We start from the raw sequence: 17,119 nt of genomic DNA on the forward strand, positions 1-17,119 counted from the left end.
AAAAAAAAAAAAAAAAAAAGTTAGCAAGATAAAACAGAATTCAGTATTAATAAATACTGAATACAATACATGGGACAGATCTCTACTTTGATCTGTCCCATTTATTTAGCTCCTGGTAAGATTCCATTTGGCAGTTGTTGGCGTTGGGGAAAGTTTATGATACTTGAGACAGTTTGGTTATATTTAACCTGAATTCCTTAGCCTAGCTTTAAAAAATATCCACCATCTCCCTTCTTCCTCCTTTCCCTCCTTGCCTCAACTTACCCACTTCACATTTTCGTTACTCATAGTCTGAAAATGCTACTGCTTACTTTTTCATTCTTACCTCTAATTTTTTTGAGTGGTATTTTACTTGAGGGTGCTGTTTTTCTAGAGTGAGTCAGTAAATCTGGAACTGCTGATTCTTCTGGTCATGCCCCGTCTCCCTTTGCTCCCTCATGCTTGTGCTCACAGGAGCACTAAGAGATTAGTGGAATGGGTTCATGCAACTCTTGACCTTATCTCACCTTTATTCATGTCACTACCTTCCCCATTCCACTAGAGCGTGCGAACTGAGCCAGTTACTAACTCTTTCTGTCAAAGACTATTCTGCTCTAGCCACTGAATTTCTTTTCTGTACCAAATGGAAATTTCAAAAGAATATCTTCCCCTAGTGTTAGCAGTGGCACCAGCAGACCCTGAATCCAAAGTAGGGCCTCAGAAACTGTGGGGAATATGATTCTACTATTTAGTGCTTAGAATAAAGTGTCACTTCACCACAGTCACTCAGAAAGTTGCACACTGCATTCACACAGTCCTATCTGTTGGCAGAATAGACCACTGCCCATAAGGTGAACCTTGAAAGATATTGAAAGAATACCTGATCTAAAAGATCTCTCTCACAGACTTGCCCTCAAGGACTAAGTTTATGCCATCTGTTAGCTACTCTCTGGGGTTAAGGTATTTACAGTAACCATAAGCAATGTAAATACTAGGAAGAGCCCCCCCCCAAAAAAACCCCAGAATTATCTTTTGGAGAGCAGGCCCCTTGTAGTACAGGCTTTTTCCACTAAGTAAGTGTTCTAGGAACCCATCAGCATCAGTGTATCAACTAGCCAAACTGCATTTGGCTTCAGTGAATTTTTTTTGGAGATTCTTTCAGCCCATTTGCCCATTTCATGACAGGTGATTTACGAGCACATCTGCCCACACCACGCTGAGTGTACAGCAGTTTGTGACTAAAAACGGCTTGACCCCCGTGCCCTGCCCTCCCTATTCACCCTATCTCACCCCAATCGACTTTTTTTTTTATTTCCCCGGAATGAAAAAAATTCTCAAAGAGAAATGGTTTGCCAGTGTGGAAGAGGCAAAACAAAAATGCAGAAGTACTAAAAAGCGTCAAAACTGGTGAATTCAAAAACTGTTTTGAGCAGTGGCAAAGTGTCTCAATAGGTGTATCGTATCAAAGGGAGAGTCCTTTGAAGGTGATTGAAGTTTAAACATGAAAGAATAAGTACACAATTTTTTATACATAAATTATGGGGTTTTTTGGTCCCCCCCTCATATATTATTCAGGGGAGATAACCTATAAACCATTATACCCAATATGCCATTAACTCAATTTAGCATATGCCAATCAGCTCTCCAGCCCAGCCCCTCAGGAAATAAGAAAGGTCATCTTTTCATGAGGAAGAGACAAGGTCAAGGAAGGACTAGAGCCTAGGATGCTGTTTGGCAGTCCAGATGAGTCAGGAGGCCCTTGGATCCAAAGAAACTCCCCAAGGACAGTATAAATGAAAGGTCAGAAACATCCTGGATGGGATGGATATTGGGGGTATATGGCCAGGATGAAGATTTTCAGGTTCTCAATCTGCCACAGTACAGGATGATGCCAAGAGCCTGAGGCTGGACCTGACTCAGCTGAGAAGCCAAGCAAAGGAGACCAACAATCCTGCAAAAAATAACAGAATTTAGACCTATCAAATAATTGTTTTGTTTTTGTTTTTGTTTTGAGTTGGAGTCTCACTCCGTCATTCAGGCTGGAGTGCAGTGACACTCATGCTCATGGCCTCTCCAGTGCCAACCTTCTGGGCTCCGGTGATCCTTCTGCCTCAGCCTTCCAAGTAGCCAGAACTATAGGCGCATGCTACATACCCAGCTAATTTTTGTTTTATTGTAGAGACGAGGTCTTGTCAAGTTACCTGGACTGGTCTTGAACCTACGGGTTCAAAAACGATCTTACAGTTTATCAATAGTTTTTAAAGTGAAAATTGAATTTTTTTCTTTTCTGGTTATAAAACTAACACATGCTTGTGATTTGAAATTCAAACAATAGAAGCATAAAGAAGAAAGTTAAAATATCTTCTAATCCCCATATCCATTATGGTCTATATTTATTCTTCCAGATGTTTTTTGTTCAGAAAAATTTCAAGCATATAATGGAAAAAAAATTTAACATATTAAGAAGTATACTCTGAGGCCACCCTTTCGGGTCCCCTCCCATTGTGGGAGCTCTCCTGTCCTCTCAATAAATCCTGCTTTCTCAACAACAACAACAACAAAAAAAGCATAGTCTGATAAATTTCAGAGAGGACAGGAAATAGAGCTCCACGAACAGGGGGACTTCTAGAAGAGTTGCAGCCAAAGCATAATGAACTAACTAGTTTCTGCTGGAAGCATCCACATTCATTCCAACATCTGGGTCTAGGCGTTCCTAGAAAGAGTGAAAGATGCATTACCTTCAACCAAAAAGATTTAACCAAGCATAGTTCACGGTTTCTTCCTTTTCCTTTTTATTGGTATTGAGAAGGGATTTGTTGGAAGGAGTGGGGGAGCTGGAGAAAGAAGGCAAGGGAATGTTCTTGGAAATTATAGGGAAGAAAAAAAATCCAAGAAAAGGAAAATAGATGTGCAACAGCTGCCTAGATTACCTATTTGTGGTGCGGTTAAGGTTAGTGGTCATTGCCTCCGTGGCCATGGAAGAGTGGAGGAGTGCTCTTGTCATCCCAGTGACTAGACACTGGAATGTGAAGATACTTCCTGCACATGTTGCAGAAATCTGACTCACAGCCACACATTACCTAAGTAGCAGGTGCAGATGTATCAGGCACCTGGTTATTGGTCTATTTTTATAACAATAAAGAAATGTTTTTGTTTCTTTTTTGGGAATCCAGGTTCCTGGCATTATTTCTAAACTTGGAATTTAAACATATCAAACTCTGCATTTAATCTGTAATTAAGTTAATTAATTAGATTTACAGCCTAACAATTTTTTCTTTTTCTTTTTTTTTTGAGTCGGAGTCTCGCCCAGGCTGGAGTGCAGTGGCATACTCACGGCCACCCCAGCTTCGACCTGCTGGGCTCCAGCGATCCTTCCGCCTCAGTCTTTCAAGTAGCCGGAACTACAGGTGGATGCTAATTGTTTTGATTTATTGTAGAGACGAGGTCTCACCAAGTTGGCCAGACTGTTCTCGAACCTGCGGGCTCAGACAATTCACTCGCCTCTGCTGGGATTACAGGCTGAGCCACTGAGCCCCGCCAAAGCTGAACAATTTAACACATAGCTCATTTAAATACATGATCAGAGACACTTGAGTTGAATAAATTTATTCTAGCATTGTTTGACTTAAATCACATTTTGGACATTGATCTTCATCACATTTCGGGAAAAAATTATGCCTCCTGTATGTAATACATTCCTTCTGAAAGCATAATATAGTCTTTAAAAGCCATTTGTTTTAAAATAAAAATATAATGGGGGGGCAATCTGCTGGGTCCCCTCCCACTCTGGGAGCTTTTCTGTCCTCTCAATAAATCCTGCTTTCTCAAAAAAAAAAAAAAAAAAGATAATTTTTGATAAAATATTAACAGCATTGATACTAGCAATGAGATTGTGCAGAACCCAAAGAAAGCCATATTAAAACAAAAAAGAAGTGGGACTGTCATACAAAAATAGTTTATACATTTTTTTACAACTCTTTGTAACTCTAGCCTAGTGGCACATATGTAGTAGGTTCTCAGCAAACATCTTAAAAATTAAAAACTTAAGGATTTAGAATTTTAATACACTTTGATTATTCACAAACTACTTAAATTCACAATTGTGCTAATTTTATGTTTATTTAGTGAGAAATGGCTATATTAAATTTATAGGGGTAATTTTTGTTTGTTTTGTTCTAGTGTTTGATCATGCTTTTAAACAAATGGAAAGTGCTCATGAGTCATGCTTTTCATTCTCCTTTTGCCAAGAATTTCATCTGAAATTATTCATGGAATGTCTCAAAAGGATCAGGGGTGGGGGAAGGCAACGTTTATACTATAGTTGGAACACTTTGTATTTTGTCTTTTTGATGAAGGAAGAAGGTGACTGACTCATTCGTACATTGGTCTCTGCTTTGGGTGTTGGCAGTCATTAAATTATCTAAAAAGAGGAGAACATCAGAGTTTGATCTTGGAAACTTCTCTTCTACTTACAGATGGTCCAGAGAGAAGATAGTCTAAAGCTAAAGTCACTCCCTAGTTCTTGACAGAATCAGGTCCAGAACACAAGTCCTGCATCCCTGGTGCTACATGACTAAGTCTTATTGCAGAGGAAGAGCACGTCGGTTTAAATGACATAACACACCCACTGCTTCACACAACACCCATTGTTTCTACACCTGCTTCTTCCAGGTGCGAGGCCTCAAGAAGGGCGTCGGCTACGTGTTCCGTGTCCGTGCCATAAACCAGGCGGGAGTCGGAAAGCCTTCTGACCTTGCTGGCCCAGTCGTGGCAGAGACACGCCCAGGTGAGTTTTTACTCTTTCACTAAAATTAATCTAATCTGTGTAAGGTACAGAAGTGACATTCAACCTAACTTTTTTGCGCTTTTCCTAATTTTCAAAGTCATTAATATATGCTACTTGAATATAATTGATAAGTAATAACCTTAGGACATGGTAATCACTGATCCCATCATCCTGTTGTTCCAAGGCGCCTTGGAACAAGGATGGGCCAGATTTGAAGTGGTCCTGGGGCTATTCTGATTCATACCTAAAAACACGGACGTTCTTGATCCAATTAAGCTTCCTGGACCAAATGTTCCAAGCATTCATTCCTGGTCATCATTCCTATTATACCTTGGCCATTAAGTCTCACAAGAATATTTTCCCAATCATATGGGAAGCTGGAATCACTCAATTAGCAGACACAAACTTCAGACAAAATAGGGTTTATGGAATTGTACCTATTATGTTTAAACCAGGGTCGGCAAACTTGTTCTGTGAGGGGCCAGATAGCAAACATTTTCAACTCTACAGCCATATGGTCTCTGTTACAACTTCTCAACTCTGCTATGGCATGAAAGAAGTCATAGAAGATACATAAACTAATGACCATGGCTATGTTCTAATAAAACTTTATCATGCACATTATATGCATCACATAACGTGATATATTATAGTCATTATAAAATTTCAATCTTAAGTAATTTCCCCGTGTCTTGAAATATTAATCTTTATTTCTTCTTTTTTAACTGTTGAAAAATGTAAAAATCATTTTTAGCTTGTGGGCCATACAAAAAGAGGCAATGGGCCAGATTCAGCCCACAGACCATAGTTCATTGACCCCTGGGTTAAACTAACAGCGATCCTAACTGAATGGTCTATAGTTGAGGCAGCCCTCACTTCCCAGCTTCAAGAGAAGCCATGAATGAACTAGAGAAGACAGTCTTTCCCTTTCTTATAAGAACAAAGTTGACAGTGTTCATTGTCCAAATAGTTTTAGATCAGTGTATAGTAATTTCTTTTATCATTTAGCCTGTATTGTTTTCCAAAGTTATCATATATTTTAGTTCATTAAAGTGACATGAAAGAAAGCACTGGAAATGAAAGATGATAAAAAAATTACCTAACTGTTTTAAGTTTATATTCATTCTAGTTCAAGCACTTTTGCTTTATCTGACCCTATTTTAAGACCAAAATAAACAAATGACCGATATATAATATAATATTTATTTTACTGATGAGAAAATAATATAAATATAGAAAATGCTGCTTTCACTGCGTGTTACTTTGAAGAGTGTATAAAATGTACCCTTTGAGGAAGTATCTACTCCTTTCATCCTATTCCTTCATAATGTATTTTCAGCTATTCTTATACCTACTCTCTCAAGAGTTTGACAAAAGTAACCTTCTTAGACAAAAGCGTGGTAGGTGTCCAGAGAGAGTGCCACACTCATAAAAGTAACCTTTGCGAATTTCATGAGAAAACAGAAATGTTACAAACATATACACCAGGTAAAGGTAACACACAAAGACACCAGGACATATATTCCTGTAGAAATCAGACCCTTCAGTTGACAACTCTGTGAATAAGAAAGGTGCCAAACGGACATTCACAAGGGCCTATGGGTAGAGTCTACCCTCCTACGAGCAGCATTTAGACTGCTAAACAAGTAAACTCTTACATTTTGTCATGGGCACTTCAGAAGCACCTTTTCAGCCCTGGAGTTCAAATCTGATTGACTGAAGAAATCTTAAACCAATTTCTTATTTTCTCTTCCATGACCTTAGAATGGCAGATGGCCAGGCATAGCATTAACAAAGCCATCGCTAGGAAATTCTGCCACCAGAAAAGGAACTACTGGTGACTTCCTGGGTGAGATTTTTGTTTCACTGACTTGAAATAAGGTACCAAAACTCATTTGGTGGCCATTTCATTCCAGGGTATAACCACAAATAACAGCTGCAGACGTTGATATGCTGAGCGGCACCATATTAGCTCATTCACAACCACTGGCCCACAGCCTAGGAAAGAATCATGGGATACACAATCAAAATGCTGCACTGTTAAAAAAAAAATTGCTGCCCTGTAAAGGAGTGCCAAAGATTCAGTGACATTTGGACTTGTTTCGTGTGCACAGGCACATTCATTCTTACCACATGTATTTCTTGAGCTCCTACTGTGTGCCAGGTGCCAATCATCTCTGCACATAGGGCTTACAGAATAGTGGAAAAGCCTGAGGAGAACTAGGATAGTTCATAAATATTCTCCATAGCTGAAGAGGCTATCAATAAAGTATTAAGGTTTTGTAAGTCCCTGTAAAATTGTACTTATTTGTTTTGTTAAATATAAATATTTTATTTTTAGCCGTATATTTATCTTATGTTATAATGGATGGGGCTGGGAGGAGGCACATTATCAACTCCAAGATTTAGGATGAGAAACTTTGCTTGCTGTTTCAGAAGAACAATTTCTTTTTGGGGTGCATTATTAAAATTTCAGATAGAAAATAAAGCTGTCTTGTCACAGCGAACCACAAATACATCTCACAAGATAACTCAAGTGTAACTTGAATTACAATGAAAAGTTAACTTAATCCACTGAAGTTGGTGGGATCACTGGTCTCCCTTAGAAGTCAAAGAGTACTTGGCCGGGCTCAGTGGCTCATTCTGTAATACCAGTACTTTGAGAGACCGAGGGGAGAGGATTGCCTGAGCCCCCGGGTTCGAGAACACCTCAGGCAACTTGGTGAGACCTCGTATCTACAATAAATTAAAAAAAATTAGCCGGGTGTAGTAGTGCACACCTGTAGTTGCGGCTACTTGGAAGGCTGAGAAGGATTGCTGGAGCCCATCAGATCAACACTGGGGTGGCCTGTGCGTGCCACTGCAAGCCAGCCTGGGTGACGATGTGAGACTCCAACTCAAAAAAAAAAGAAGTCAAAGAGTGCTCAGGTGGACATAGCCCAGATATTGCTACAAAGTCTAATATGCTGGTAATGAGGATCAGATAATGGGTTGTGGCATGCTTTACCAAGAAGTCTCATCGTTTAAAAATCCTATAAAAAGAATAGGATAAAAATTATTTAATGTAGATATGTTGGCACATAAAACTATGTGCTCTTCTCGATATTAGTATTTTAAAGACAGTGTCTGTGGTTGATTGCATCAGGCCTGGGGTGGAGGTGAAGTCCAGGTGAGCACGATCAGATGGAAGACAAGAGAGACCTGCCAAGGTGTGGCAAGTGATCTGGAGGGCAACAATAGCTGGTGGTAGAGACTGCAGGTATTCTTATCAGAGAATCCGAGCAGCAGGTAAGAGAATCAGGTGATAGGCAGGAGAACCCAGACACCTGGCAGAATCTTGAGCAGGAACTGGGTTACAGGAAGTTAGGACTTGGTCACAAGAAGCAAGGCAGGTTAGGAACATGCACTACCAGAAGGAATGATGACTTGGGGTTGAGTTGACAGTCTGCTAACCAAGGGTTCATTACAGCTCCAGTGTCTAAACTTTGGTTGGTCCCAGAGCCTGGTGGGGATTAGAAGGTAAATGTGTGCTCAGTGGCCAAGTGGTGGAGCCACTTGGATACTGAAGCAGGAAGTCAGGCTGACTTTTTAGATAAGTTCAACGGGCTAATTTGGAAAATTGCTCTTGTATTTGCTTACTAACTGATCTCCTTCACCCACTATGACGCAGTTCTCAACCTTAGTTGTACATTAGAATCATGCCAGAAACTTTTTGAAAATACTGGTATCCAGACCCTGCTTCAGACCAATTAAATTAGGATCTCTAAGGCTGACGGGCTGGTGACAGGAGATAAGTCATTCCTTAAAAAAAAGAAAATAGGCCAGGCACAGTGGCTCACACATGTAATCCAGTGCTTTGGAAGACTGAGGCAGGAAGATTACTTAAGGCCAGGAGTTTGAGACCAACCTGGACAGCATAGCAAGACTCTATCTCTAAAAACACAAATTTTTAAATTACCCGAGTGTGATGGACACACCTGTAATCCTAGCTACTTGGGAGGCCAAGGGAGGAAAATCGCTTGAGCTAAGGAGGTGAAGATTTAGAGTGAGCTATGAGCACACCACTGCACTCTAGCCTGGGCCACAGAGAAGACCCCATGTCTTAAAAAACAAACAACAACAACAACAAAAACTCTACGGCCAAGTCCCTGGAGAAAAGTTTATTGTTTATTTGTTTGGCTCTTTTGGTAATTCCAGTATGAAACCAGTCTTGAGAACCATACATTAGACTGTGGGCTCCAAATAAAAACTATCTTTTCTGTATATATGCTGACAGCCTTGTAAAGTACCTGTATATAATAGTTAATTTATTAAATGAAAAAATAATGAATGTTTCACCGGAGAGTGTGACTAAGTGTTGTAGCTCAGTGTATCCACTTAACCCTAGGTGTTTTGTACTACATGTCCTGGTTATAAAGGGCAAACTGGGGGAAAAAATCATCTAGTGGAAGCACCAGTGTGAGTACCACGTGATGACTCAGCCAGCAGTCCTCATCTGAAACTCAGGGCAACTCAGTGTCACATGTGACTAATTGCAATAAGTCACTTCCATCAACCTGTATTCTGTCCCACTTCTTAGTTTTTTAAATATCATCTCACACACACACATACACAAACCTTGGAAAAGAACAAAAATTAAAGCTTTTGAAAGTGATGTATTCATGCTGATGTAAAAGACTACATGAGAAAAAAAGTCTCAGATTATGAAATGTATGAGAGGGTGAACAGTTTACCGTGGTTTTATTTCAGCTTTTAAACTGTATCTTTTTTTGTCATTTTTTTTTTTTTTTGGAAGGGAGAGAAAAGTGGAATGGGGTGAGTTAATTTCTAAATAGCTCATTTGAGCCTTGGGTCACACCTTATTCCATTCACATATTGGGAGTTTCTGGTAAACCAGGAGGAACCATTAAAATGCAGTCAGATATTCCTGTGTCCATGTAAAGGATTCGTCTAGGATTGAGGAGCTGAAAAGCTGTTCTTCAATCCTTTCCAGGCCCCCTGCCCCCCCCAAAAACTTTTATTTTACTTTCTATACCTAAATCTCCTGAGGTCTTAATCGAATTCTTCATGTCCTTGAGCAGATTCAAAGGTCATTTTTATGAAAATTGAAGTTGTGCCAATTTTTGGTCTGCTTTGCCACCCCAATTTTGTGGGAAAATGAGATGACCCTTCATCTGAATAAGAATACCAACCCATAGGGATTCCTATGGGTATCAAATTGCAGTTTGATAGCTGAACATCAAGCTTGCTTTCTGCCCATCTGAACCATTTTGATCATACATTAATCAACTTTAGAGAATATGTCTCTTTAGGCATTTATCAGAGCTCAGCCATGAATTAATTGACAGTAGCTTAGCTCTTAGCAAAAGCTCAGTTAAGTCGTGGGACATTCTAACAAGAAAATTTGAGGATGTTGTATCTAGACCTTTCTCTCAGGTTTTCTCTGTGGCATTGTACACAAGGCACTGTCCAGTGCATGTTGGAAATGCTGTCAGTGCTTAATAATTGGTCTCGATTTTGCTAGAACACCTATGAAAGGAATCATCTATTTGAATATTATATATCTTTTGCAAAATTGCAATAGACTTTTTTGCTCACTATGTATCTAGGACCTCTTATTTAAAGAATCTCACTATTAATTCCTCTTAGATTTTAATATGTGAAAAAATTGACTCTCCAGATGAACATATCTCCTTCCTCTTATTGTATAAATAGAAATCCTTCCTTTTCAGACATGATCGGGTGCATTCAGGGTAGTATAGCCATAGACGAAATCATTCCTTTAGAGATGCAAAAACTCCAAGTTAATTTCTAGTTGTTCTTCCTACTTTTAAATTTTTCAAGTGATATCATTTTGTTTTTTGTTTGTTTGTTTTGTGAGTTTTTTTGAGTTGGTGTCTCTGTCGCCCAGACTGGAGTGCAGTGGCCGCTCACGGCCACCGCAGCCTCAAACTGCTGGGCTCCGGCGATCCTTCTGCCTCAGCCTTCCCAGTAGCCAGAATTACAGGCATGCGCTACCATGCCCGGCTGATTTTTTGATTTATTGTAGAGATGAGGTCTCGCCTGTCCAGGCGGGTCTCGAACCCGCGGGCTCAGGCAATCCACTCACCTCAGCCTCCCGAAGGCGCAGGATTACAGGTTGAGCCACCGAGCCTGCCTTCATTTTGTTTTAAACTCCTGCTTCCTAATATTTATTCCTTATTGTCCCAAATAATTTATTTAAAGTATTTTCCAAAAACCATTTTCCCCGCTAAACCTAGGATAAAAGTAGAATCTTTTTTCCCATTGGTAACTTGGTCTCTAAATCACTCTTTTTTTTTAAAAAAAGCCTTCATTCAAAGAACTATGGTAACAAATTAATTAAAACCAAACAGTAACAGAAGGCTTGGAACTTGAAAGCCCATATTGAAAGAGTGTGACAGAATCAGCGTTGTAATTCCTGTGACAAGCAGGAAAGGAGTCGTACCTTGTTGCATTTGTCATTTTAAGACAGTACCTTGTTGCATTTGTCATTTTAAGACAATAACCTTATTTTATATTTTCACAATGATAGTGTTTCAAGTGTATTCTTTATTTGCAATATTAAGTTATTTTGATTAAGCATTTTCTAATGAGAATTGTGATGGGACTTCAGAGATATGCTTAAATAACTAACTAGTATTTGAAATATTTTCAGCAGATTTGATTTTTCAGAAGCTTGAGATTATTATTACTTTTAGAATGATACTTTGTCAGTTGAAATGATAGATAATTCTAGAATGATATTTTACTTTAGAATGATACTTCAGCTAGCGTCATTGATTTGTCAGAGAGGAGATCAAGCTTCAAATTCTGAAGATAACATTAGTAGGAAACCCACTGCCAATAGAATATTTTCTTTTTGGTACTTTTATTTCATCTTACCTATTTGTTAAAATACTGGTGTTATGCTTCAGCTTTAGTGAGGCAAGTTCCAATAAAATACATGTGGCAATTTTGTTTGTTTGTTTTGTTTTTTGAGTCGGGATCTCACTCTGTTGCCCAGGATGCAGTGCAGTGGCACAGTCATGGTTCAACCTCCTGGGCTCAAGTGATTCTCCCACTACCATCTTAAGTAGTTGGGACTACAGGTATGGGCCACCATACCCAGCTAATTATTTGTTTTTTGGGTTTTTTTTTGGTAAAGACAAGGTCTTGCTATGTTGCCCAGGCTGGTCTTCAATTTCTGGGCTCAACCAATCCTCTACCTCGGACTTCCAGAGTGTTGGGATTACAGGCTTGAGCCACCATGCCTGGCCAAATGTTGCAATTTTAAATTTTTTAAAGCTGTTTTTTATCAATCCAGTCCCTGGCACATGTAAATGTGTACAGAAGATATGAAAGACATAATCCCAGCTTTTGTAGAATTTAATCCTATTCTTAATAAATGAAACAACCAGTCAACGCAACTGTTTGAAAAATAAAAATTCAATCAAATACTCCTCTTAATGAGTTTTGATTTCTAAACCTTAAGTGACAAATATAGTTGCAACTGTTTATTTGTTCCCTTTACTGTTCACTTATTTACATAAATCAACCAGTGGCACCCATCATAGCCACCATTAGGTGTGTATTAAATTGAAGAAATGTCCATGCCGCTTTCTTCTGCCCACTGCAGACATTCTTATGACAAATCAAGAAGAGATTCACAGATGAGAAAAACTCTTAGATACTAGCTGACATTACAGCTAATCCCCTTCTCTTACTTCGTCTCTACTGGCAATTACTTAATTTTAAATTATGCATTTTAATCTAAGACTTTGAAAAAAATTGCCACATTCTAATGCTACAACTCACCTATAAGGTAATGGATGTAACTCATAGGCTGAGGTAGAAACACATATGTTGCTTGGAACCTAAAAATAACAACCTTTAATTAAAAAAGGAAATCAACATTGTTTGCTTCACTTCATATTTTCACAAAAGATCTCCAAGTGCTGTACAAAAGATAATTTTCCAGAATATAATCATCCTTATTACCCTAGAAGGATTGATTCCAGGACCCCCCACTGATACCAAAACCCACGAATGCTCAAGTTCCTGATATACAATGGTGTAGTATTTGCATATAATCTACATGCATCCTCCCAGATAGTCAAATCATCTCTAGATTACTTATAATACTGCATAGACTGCAAATGCTATGAAAATAGTTGTTGTACTATATTTATTTTTTGATTTTTATTATTTGTCATTGTCATGTTATTATTTTTTTGTTGCTTTTGTTCTGAATCTTTCAATCCATGATTGATTGAATCCGTGGATGCAGAACCCACAAATACAAAGGCCACTGTCCTTTGAGGATTCAGCTCTTTATGCTTCCCTCAGTAACAGAGTCTGTTGACACGGCATCTAAGCGTGGCTTTCCTATTTCCCAGTTCCATGGGTTTGAAACTAAATCTGGCCATTCTAAAACCTGTTGTTTTAGATGCCCAGTTGTTCCACTTACCTGAGAATGTACTGCAAAAGCATTAATACTTTAAAATTTCAATTTTAAGACTGGGCACGGTGGCTCACGCCTGTAATCCCGGCACTTTGGGAGGCTGAGGTGAGAGGATTGCCTGAGCCCCGGGATCCGAGACCAGCCTGGGCAACATGGCCAGACCTCATCTCTACAATAAGTAAAAAAAAGTAACTGGGCAGGGTGGCGCACGCCTATAGTTCAAGCTACTTGATGGCTGAGGCAAAAGGATTGCCTGAGTGCAAAAGATCTAGGCTGTGGTAGCCATGAGCAAGTCACTGCACTCCTGCCTGGGTGACAGAGTGAAACTCTGACTCAAAAAAAAAAATCATTTAAAGACTCTTTGATGAGAATTCTAATTCTTCTTCTTCTTCTTTTAAAGATGTGGAGTACAATTCAGGATTAGTTACATAAGTGGTCATTGTACAGGTAAAGTTTGGGCCTCCCTTTGGCCCCCACTTTGCCTGCTTTGAGATTTGGTACTCATTGATGTTATGTGCCCCCTTCCCCTAAAATTCTTTTAAAATAGATTACAGTTCTCAAGTGCTTTTCAACCTTCTTAGATGGAGTATACTTAATCTTAATTACCTTGTCCGGTGACTCAGAGCCATAAGTATCAGCCTTATTTATTACACAGCGTTGCAATACAACGATTTTGTTATGGTGAGGAGCTATTTGCACCCATACTAAATCATGTCTTTGGGCCTACTTTTTCGTCTTTCCGCCTCCTCTCTTGCTGTCATTGTCCTTATTTTCAGTGTGCCTGCTAATAGTAGCTTCTTACTTCCTTCTCTTTTTGAGTTTCATCTATTGAGAGAAACCAACCAACAAAACATGTTAGAATTGTCTCAAGCAGGCCGGGCTCGGTGGCTCAGCCTGTAATCCCAGCACTTTGGGAAGCCAAGGTGAGTGAATTGCCTGAGCCTGAGGGTTCAAGACCAGCCCAGGCAACTTGGTGAGACCTTGTCTCAACAATAAATAAAAAATTAGCCCAAGTACAGCGCGCACCTGTAGTTCTGGCTACTTGAAAGGCTAAGGTGGAAGAATCTCCAGTTCCTAGCAAGTAGACACTGGAGTGGCCATGATGGCCATGAGTGTGCCACTACACTGCAGCCTGGGCAACAGAGTGAGACTCCAACTAAAAAAAAAAAAAAAAAAAAGAATTGTCTCAAGCAAAATATGAATAGATTCCAAGTGATGGTTTATGGAATCTTCCTGTGAATGTGCAGGATACTAGTGTATAGACTTTGTCACATCAGCACTGGCTCTTAGATGAAGGCTTATTTTACTTACTTCTTGGCTTGGGCAATGTTCCAAATAGGTGAGGTGTTACAGTACAAAAATTATCTACAGAATTAAGAGAAAGATGAAGCTAATTAAGTTGTCTACATTCTTCCAGTTTTGTGGCTCCTTTGTAGAAAAGTCTAATCTTTCACTTTTGTGAAGTATTATTTTTCGGTTGTAAACTTAATTCATACCTCTAATATAATAAAAAGCAAGCATATGGATGATTCACTTCCTTTTAAAGAAGGATTACAGATAAGACAGTGAATGATTAATATGAACAAATGGTCATGCTTCTAAAATAGATATGCTGAAAGCAAGATTTCATCCCCTCTTCTCTCCTCTTCAGAACAATACAGATATACAAAAATTTATTTTTATATTCTTTCTGTGACTCAACCACACAAATGGTGTAATGCTGTCTAAATCTCAACACTCTTCAGTGTTAGTCTTTTCTTAAGTTTTAATAACAGCATTTGTTCAATATTTACCATGCAGCAATGGAGTGTTAGGATTAGTGATGTGTTATCAGGAGTAGAAATAGAACATGGTCTGCTACATCTAGTGGGATAGACGTAGCCCTTTAAAAAGTAACATATGGTGGACTTGTCACTTAGGGAATAATTAAGCCTTAGTTAATCATTATTTCAGTTTATCTATGTAGCCAAATAGGAAAATAACCCTCTCTCTCTCTTTTTTTTTGTGAGTTGGAGTCTCACTCTGTCACCCAGACTGGAGTGCAGTGGTTAGGCAATCCACTGGCCTTGGCCTCCTAAAGTGCTGGGATTACAGGCTGAGCCACCAAGCCCAGCCAGAAAATAACCCTTTCTTTGTTTATTTTATAAAAGGAATTTTAGGCCATGTACGGTGACTCACTCCTGTAATCTCAGCATTTTGAGATGCTGAGGCAGGAGAATTGTTTGAACCCAGGAGTTCGAGACCAGCCTGAGCAACATAGTGAGACCCCATTTTTATATAAAATAAAAATAAAACAGGTGTGGTGGCATACGCCTGTAGTCCTAGCTACTGGGGGATGGCGGAGGGGGCGGAGGCCAGAGGATCACCTGAACTCGAGAGATTGAGGCTGTAGTGAGCCATGATTTGCCATTGCATTTCAGCCTGGGGTGACAGAGTGAGACCCTGACTCAAAAAGAAAAAAAGGAATTTTTAAAAATCTCCTAGAACCAGTCTTTCTAAGCTTTGCATGTGCTACAATCACTTTTTGGAGGTTTGTAGTTGAAACACACACTGCCATGAGTAAACACACTGGTTTCCTCTTGACCTTCCCTGGAAGAACTTTTGCAATTTTTTTCCCACTGACAAGCTTTATTGCACAGTAGGCCAGAATATTGGCCTATTATGATACAACCTAGAGAGAAAACATTCTAATTTTGGGAAGTATCTATTGGAAGATATTTTTATGCTTTAAAAAAAAAGCTATATCCTTCTGATATTAAATATAATATATTCTTCCTAATGTCCCGAAACAAACCAAGTTTAGACTGGCAATTGAATAAGTACAAATTTGAATAGAGCATTTTACTTCTTTCAACTGGATTTAGGCATAGATGTGAATGTTTCATATGCTGTACAAACTCCCTTTGAATTGTTATATTAGCTGCAGGTGCAATTTATTATAACTCTCAAAAATAAAATAATTCTAAATACTAACTGAATTATTTTCTTTTAGAATTCAAAAACCAGTCTTCTTGAAATAGCTGAATCTCTTGAAACTCATTTCCATTTCCATTTTCATGCGGTTCAATAATAGTCATTTCTCGGTTGCTTTCATTCTAATCACATAGTTCAATAATAATCATTTCTCAGTCGCTATCGTTCTAATCTAGAGGGCATCTTTAAATTGATTTATAGTTGTGTGATCAGGAGAGCAAGTTTTCATATATTTCTCCATTCTTTAATAACTTATAAACTTTGAACATGTGAATATAGGTGGTTCTTAGTCTCCCTACTCAATCCCCTTCAATGTCCCTTTGAGTGGATGTGGGTGTTTTTGAAGCAAAAGTCATGAATCGGTGCCTGATAAGAATCATTTGACCTTCCTTTTTTCTAAAGCTGCTTTGTCCCCCTTAGTACGATCAATCTGCTCCCATTACTGTACCATCAGTCACATCAACCAATTTTTTCCAGCCCTGGACAAACAGTACTGTCCATGGTGTTGAATCTACCTAAGAAAAGTGGTACATTCATCTAATTTCAGGTTATAGCATAAAAGGTGAATTGTAGAGCAGGACTGCAGTTGGGGCTTTCCCCTGGCCTAGGCTCCAGGCCCTGCTTTAAGACTAATGTAAAAGATCTCAAGGTAACCAACTCTTACTTGGTTGATTTCTGCTGCAAATATGACGGCCTTCTTTTTGATCTTCTAGGAACTAAAGAGGTTGTTGTAAATGTGGATGATGATGGAGTCATTTCACTGAACTTCGAATGTGATCAGATAACTCCAAAGTCCCAGTTCATCTGGTCCAAAGATGATGTATCCACCGAGGACTCTCCGCGATTAGAAGCCGAAAGCAAGGGCAACAAGTAAGGACCATTCATCATAGCCATGGGCTTTCCTCTCATTTGAGGAGCAT

At 39.1% G+C, this 17,119-nt stretch overlaps 1 protein-coding gene across 1 annotated transcript in view; it reads left to right on the forward strand.

The window, feature by feature from the left end:
• MYOM1 (myomesin 1) overlaps positions 1-17,119 on the forward strand; it is a 146,811-nt gene that overhangs the window by 100,354 nt on the left and 29,338 nt on the right. Inside the window, exons 22-23 of the mRNA XM_008074759.2 lie at positions 4,651-4,765; positions 16,913-17,069. Coding sequence (XP_008072950.2) covers positions 4,651-4,765; positions 16,913-17,069 — 272 coding nt within the window. The remainder of the gene's footprint in view (positions 1-4,650; positions 4,766-16,912; positions 17,070-17,119) is intronic.

Source organism: Carlito syrichta, unplaced genomic scaffold, assembly GCF_000164805.1.
Source record: "Carlito syrichta isolate Samal-C Ts95f unplaced genomic scaffold, Tarsius_syrichta-2.0.1 Scaffold317479, whole genome shotgun sequence".
Classification (NCBI taxonomy): Eukaryota; Metazoa; Chordata; class Mammalia; order Primates; family Tarsiidae; genus Carlito; species Carlito syrichta.